General features: G+C 34.6%; 1 protein-coding gene across 2 annotated transcripts in view; it reads left to right on the forward strand.

Annotated features, from left to right (window-relative positions):
* The window catches only part of LOC107714984 (arf-GAP with coiled-coil, ANK repeat and PH domain-containing protein 3-like), a 70,419-nt gene that overhangs the window by 30,213 nt on the left and 33,019 nt on the right, over positions 1-7,187 (forward strand). Inside the window, exons 3-4 of one of the 2 annotated variants that reach the window (XM_016520988.1) lie at positions 1,485-1,604; positions 6,586-6,639. In XM_016520988.1, coding sequence (XP_016376474.1) covers positions 1,485-1,604; positions 6,586-6,639 — 174 coding nt within the window. Of the gene's footprint in view, positions 1-1,484; positions 1,605-3,290; positions 3,411-6,585; positions 6,640-7,187 lie in introns of both variants that reach the window. The other variant, XM_016520987.1, reaches the window with a different exon arrangement.

The following is a 7,187-nucleotide window of genomic DNA, read 5'->3' on the forward strand; positions in this document are numbered from 1 at the left end:
ATTGGCTCGTTTAGTTTACACTCGAAGTAGATTGGTCTCTCTAAGCGAGATCCCAATTTCGTCGGTCATCCGACGTGACGTCGAGAGTGACCGACTGAAAGGGAACTTAACATTTGGAGTCTTACTCACAAAGAGTAAATGATGCATCTCGGTCTATTTTTGCATGACAATTTCTTGTTAGTTCTCGCGTCTGGCTGTTCAGATGTGGAGTCTGTGGGTCTGTTCAGCAGCTGTGTAGAACAAGGCTCTCTGTGTTTGTTAGATTGACTCATGAGGAGAGTCTGGGAAATTAAGAGATTTTCCCAAACCCATATTTTCAGCTGGATGTGCGTGTGGACGCAATCGAAACGGCACCTGAGGTAAGAAAGAGGAAGATAAAATACAGAAGAAAGAGCAAACGGGAACTACGAACGTAGTTTATTTTATTACACTACACTCGAACGTGGGGACAGACACATGGAGCCCATCTGAGAATGTGTCCCATCAGGCACAAAGCAAACACACAACCACATGTGAAAGCCCTCCACTGAGTCTGAGATGTGTGGCATGTGCGAAAGTGGGAAATTTTTGCCTTGGCCTTTACATGTGGGAACTAGTAATTGGCACATTAGTGAGGAGAAATACTGCACAGATGAGACCACACCTGTTGTGTGTGTGTTTGTGTGATTTAAAGAAATATTTCAAGTTTTGGTTAACCTAATGTTTATTTAAATGCACTGTGTGGATAATTTTGACTCCTCACAGAAGTGTGATTACAGTAATGCAGTTATAATAAGCCCACATGCTCTTTATTATGATTTAGACAACTTTACAGCTTCAGTAACAAGCGTTTTATACTGAAGAATGAATTTAAATGCTTTTTAATGAGCTAATCTGTGTTTCTGAACAAATCTCGAAGTGAACAAAATGTTCTTGTTTCCACCTATATATTACAATTTTAATAAAATGGTGATAAGACACATTTAAGGCTCATTAATAACACATAAAAAGACACCTACCGGTCACCTTCCACTACTGTAACAGTGTAACTTTCAGAATGACTAAATGACAAAATCAAAATCCCCACCATTAATGAAACAAAAATACTAGCAAAAATATTAGTTTCTGACAGTATTAACTAAACATTTTTAAATATTAGCATTATTAACTAAAAAATTAAAATTTTAACCAAAGAAGGATGCGAAAGCATACTTTTCAAAAGAATAATATCTAAAAAAAAATATGAAATACTAATTTATGAATTAAGGAAATGTCTTAGAATATGAGGTAGTAAATATAACATCACACTCAACATTATCAATATTTCATTAAATAATTGTGTTTTGCTGCTAAATATCAAGAGGTTTTAATATTCTGCTTTGTCAGCACAGTTAAGGTAATGATTAAGACTTTAAGTGTCTGCTGATACTCTAAAACACATTATGCATAGATGATTTATTGTGTCTTATGCTAAACTGTTTCTCTCTCTGGTTTTCTTTTAATAGCTGGTAAAGTTGTGTGGTGGTATGATTGAAGCTGGGAAAGCATATGTCACTGCCAACAAGCTCTTTATCAACGGCATCCGTGACCTATCCCAGCAGTGCAAGAAGGACCAGATGATATCGGTAATATTTTAACATATACATGTGTGTGCGTGTGTTTTGTCTATCATTTTGCTTTGTCTATCCGTTCTGATAATGAGGAGCTGTGTAGAACAAGGCTCTCTGTGTTTGTTAGATTGACTCATGAGGAGAGTCTGGGAAATTAAGAGATTTTCCCAAACCCATATTTTCAGCTGGATGTGCGTGTGGACGCAATCGAAACGGCACCTGAGGTAAGAAAGAGGAAGATAAAATACAGAAGAAAGAGCAAACGGGAACTACGAACGTAGTTTATTTTATTACACTACACTCGAACGTGGGGACAGACACATGGAGCCCATCTGAGAATGTGTCCCATCAGGCACAAAGCAAACACACAACCACATGTGAAAGCCCTCCACTGAGTCTGAGATGTGTGGCATGTGCGAAAGTGGGAAATTTTTGCCTTGGCCTTTACATGTGGGAACTGGTAATTGGCACATTAGTGAGGAGAGTTACTGCACAGATGAGACCGCACCTGTTGTGTGTGTGTTTGTGGGATTTAAAGAAATATTTCAGGTTTCAGTTAACCTAATGTTTATATTAATGTACTGCATTGATATTTTTGACTCGTAAGAGAAGTGTGATTATAGTAATGCTGTTGTAATGAAAGGCTACAAGCTCATTGTTATGATTTTAGACAGAGCCGATCCTAGACTTCTGGGGGCCCTACGCAAAACTGTGACGGCGGGGGCGGGTTATGAATGACGAGTTATGAATGAATGAAACGCCTTTGTCCGCTTGAGAAACGGTGTCTCTTCCGTGGCTCGGTACACTTTCAACTCGTTTTTTTGTTGTCTCGAGTAAGACACTGTATTATTCACGTTACATGATTTGAATGATTTTTACGTAGAAAGAGCGACAGCACACTGCATTAAAAGAAATGACATAAGCGGTTTTCATAACCGCTGGCCAAATTCAAAAACTAAACTAAAATTAAATCATCTTTGAGAGCAAGGGGGCCCCTGGTGTTTCGGGGGCCCTACGCAGCTTGCGTACTTTGCGTATAGGGACGATCGGCTCTGATTTTAGACAACTTTACAGCTTCGGTAACAAGTTTTTTTTTTAATACTGAAGGATTCATTTAAATGCTTTTTAATGAACTAGTCTGTGTTGCTGAGCAAATCTTGAAGTGAACACATTTTTCTTGTTTCCACCTATATAATAAAATGTTAATAAAATAAGACCCATTTCAAGTTCATTGATAACACATAAAAAGACACCTACTGGTCAACATCTACAGTGTAAATGAATCTTCTGCATGCAAGATTTGTTTCACTGAGACAAATCAAAATCCCCACCATTAACGAAAGCAAAATACTAACAAAAATATTAGTTTCTAATAGTATTAACTAAACTGATTTCAGTATTAGTAATGTAATATTAACTAAAAATGCAAAAAGATGCAAAAGCATATTTTTAAAATAATATGTAAAAATATAAATATACTAATTTATGAATCAATTAAGGAAATGTATTAGAATATGCGGCAACGTCACACTCAACATTATAAATCTTTTATCAAATAATTGTGTTTTGCTACAAAACGTCAAAGGGTATTAATATTCTGCTCTGTCAGCGCAGTTTCTGCTGATACTCTAAAACGCATTACGCATGGATGGCTTATTGTGTCTTATATTAACCTCTTTCTCTCTCTGTTTTCTTTAATAGCTGGTGAAGCTGTGTGGCGGTATGATTGAAGCTGGGAAAGCGTATGTCACCGCCAACAAGCTCTTCATCAATGGCATCCGTGACCTATCCCAGCAGTGCAAGAAGGACCAGATGATATCGGTAATATTTTATTGTGTGTGTGTGAGTCGTAATGGGAATTGTAAGGAAATATGGTTCCTAAGAATTTCATGAATGATTCTTTTAGAAGCTTCACAGATGTCTCAACTTAAATACACAATAAACAATAGTATTTATTAGGGGTGTCCCCGACTAAGGATTTTCATAGTCGAATCGGAATTTTTTCCAATCTTGTCGATAGTCGAATCATATGTTTGGGGGCGGGGCAAAATACATTATCAAGTAGTCAGACATTCGAAAGTCATAATTACTGATGTTAACACACAGGGAAAATGTGTAACGGATGCCTCGCAGATACAAACGGGGTAAATAATGTTTTATGTTTTGATTAAAAGATAGTTAACATTAAACGTCAGTGAAACCCTAAGAATTCACAACTTTTTTAGAATTAGTTATTAATGTTCTGCATTTCTGTTTTGAACTGCGCGCGCTGAAGATGACCAGTAGAATGAAGCATAGCAAGTTTTTAATCAATGGGATTTAACTCATTTATCTCATGTAGAATTCGCTTTGTTATTTATACAACATAACGTTAATATTACGACTTATAGGCTATCTGCACAAAATGCCTCAAATGCACATGAGCGTGTCTGCGCGGCTTTGAATTAACTCCTTTTGTGGATGCGTTCTTCATGCAACAACGTACAGAAACACGGCAACTAAACTCTAAAAAATTCACAGTATAATAGTGTTCTCATTATAATGTTATGTATATGACAGTCCCAGTCATAGTCATTATTATGCATTGTTGTTTGTCCTGCTCGCGCTGAAGAGATAGCCTAATCACTGTAGTACTACAATGAAGCGCTTTACTGCAGCGTAACTCAACCAAATGCATCTTATACGCGATTAATAATATATAGGCCTACACGATATATACTGTATATAAACCGGCTGAAAGGTTTTGAAATCACTTGTACCCTACCTGATCGAAAAAATCCAGTCTTTCACTCTGCCTGTGTCATTAAAGTTTTAAATCCCTGGCGCCAAGATGCTCCTCTGTCGGTCACGGGTTATGGAAAGTGAAACTTAACTTAAATCTATAGGTGAGTGATTTTATAATTGCAGGTACATTTGGTGTCCGAAGTCTTTTTTTTTTCTGCTTTTTTCAAATGGTTATATTTTTAATTATTTTAATACTGTGTTACTCATTGTTATGAATTACAAGATGTTACAGTCCATAACAATATAATATTTTCTGCAAAAAGTGTCTTACATAGCTGCAAATCATGATTTCTTGTTGTCCGAATTAGTCAGTGCATTTTTTCCATCATGTATCGTGTAATCAAAATATTTTATTGTACTTTTATTTTTGTAACTATGTAAGATACAGGAAATGATGTCACTTTCCCTCACTGTTAAGATCTGAAGCACTGAAAAGTCTATGTGCTCTCTCTAAGAAAATATTTTAATCTAAAAGTTCTTACACCAAGAGTTATTTTATAAAGTGTCAAATCTGTTTCCACAATATCAAAAGGAAAACAGATTTTTTTCATTGATCACACTGTGTTATTTAAAAATCTTTTAATCATGATTTCATTAGTGCCATGTGCTCTTAGCATTTATGCTAGCAAGTGGAGTTTTTGTTGTGAAATCAGACATTTGAGCACCCCCATATAGCCAAAGTGGCATGATCATAACACCTCTGCGAATATTCGACTGTGAGACTGGTAGTCAAATCAGGCTCCCCCTATTGAAGCATCGAATCTTCGACTATTCGGGGTCACCCCTAGTATTTCTATTATACAAAATTATACTTTTAAAAATTTTAACTTTAAAACTTTTATTTTGTTTTATATTTCTTTTATTATTTATTCTATATTAATTACTATTATTTTAACTTTTGTTTTATTTTTATTTAAATGTATTTTTTAAATTGTATTTAGTATTTATTATTTACTATATATTAGTTATTTATATGTATTATAAATATAATAAATATATAACAATAGTATAAAAATATAATAATAGTATAATATTTTTTATTATTCATTTCCATTAATTATATAATATTATTATGATTATATTTTAATTTTATATAATATTATATAAAATTAAATTTATATTAGTAATTGTATATTCATATTATACTGATATAATCATTTTAATATTATAATTACATAATATTTTTATTTATTATATATTATTTACATTTATTATTAATTATAATAATAGTATAATTTACTTGTTTATTATTAGTTTTCATTATATTAATTTTATTATTTTATTTATCATTATTTACCACTTATTGATTACATTTATCATTTATTATTTTTTTAAGTAGACCTACCATTTATTCCAAAAATTCAAAATCTTCCAAATTCACAACAATAACACTGATTCAGTGAGTGAGTCATTTGGCTGATTCAATCCAATTCTCTCAAGTTTATACTTCTTTTGGATCAATTCATTAAAAAGAACTGTCTCATAAAAGTCATTCATTCATGAATCAGACCTCACTGCGTGCAACCAAAGAGGAGATTGCCGTAAGAAAATGTATAGCCTCTCTCATCACATTCTTTTGCTGTGGCGATGTAGATAAACAGTATAGACGTTCAAGAACTGTTAGCAAAACTGTACACCATAAATCACTCCATTGTAGTCATTTTTCAACCCTAAACTCGCGTCTGTTTTTAATTGTGAGCTCTTTACTGGCAGGCTCACTGACATGAGGGCGTCAGGCTGCTGTTTTGAGTGTCTCAGACACTCTTTGACCCTGATTAGACATGGATTTAGTATAAAAGAAGCAGGCCGGGGCTCCTGTACTCTCTCCTTTCTCTCTGTCAGTAGTGCCAGTTGGGTTAGACTCATTGCCGCCATCTGTAAATGCTATTAAGAGTCTTTTGGCTTCTCTTTCCTTGTACCCAGCTGACTAATGTTGAGCATCTTATTAAAACCTGCTGCTATTTGCATTTTCCACTGTAAAAACATCAAGACCCACAATTACATTTCCATTTTGACAAAAGCTGTTGCACGCTCAGCGGGGCTCGTTTTCCTCGTCGGACGGACTCTACATGGACCAGAATATTTATAGATGATGATACGAGAACAAACATGCGATTGAATTACCAGTACCTCATAATTCATTTTGGTCTTGATAATGAAAATGACCAAATTTGAATTCTGACGACTGTGACCTGTTCTTGTGTTTTCACAGGACTGTCTGGAGAAGTGTGGAGAGAGTTTGCAGGAGATTGTCAACTACCACATGGTACGTCTGCTGTTTTTCTCATTTGTTTCTCCTCCGATGAGTGACTGTGGGATGGATCCGCTGAGAGCGCCTCACGGTGTCATCGTATCGTGAAATGTTACTGTGTTTTCCCTCATGTGTCGCTCTACTCTAGTGAAGGAAGGGTCCCTGGTTGTGATGTGTTTGAATGATTTAACATGCTGCGATGCTGTGAATCATGAATGATCCTCATGTTGAGTGTAAATCATATATGATGCTCTGTCTGTTGTTGTGAATGTCTTTTCTGGTCATAAGAGACGATAACTAGAGCAGCGGTTTTGCTTCAGGACCTACATTTTATATTTGACATCAAGCGGCGACGCAAAACAGTAACAGAATTGTGCAAAAGCTAAAAAAAATGTCCTTGGGATCAAATACTAACATTTAGTATATTATATATGTAAATAAAGTAATAGAACTAATGTAAAATATAGTGTAATATTTCTATGTGTGTGTGTGTATAAATAAATAAATATATATATATATATATATATACTGTATATATATATATATATATATATATATATATA

The sequence above is a fragment of the Sinocyclocheilus rhinocerous genome, unplaced genomic scaffold (genome assembly GCF_001515625.1).
Source record: "Sinocyclocheilus rhinocerous isolate Xijiao unplaced genomic scaffold, SAMN03320098_v1.1 scaffold28, whole genome shotgun sequence".
In the NCBI taxonomy this organism is placed as follows: Eukaryota; Metazoa; Chordata; class Actinopteri; order Cypriniformes; family Cyprinidae; genus Sinocyclocheilus; species Sinocyclocheilus rhinocerous.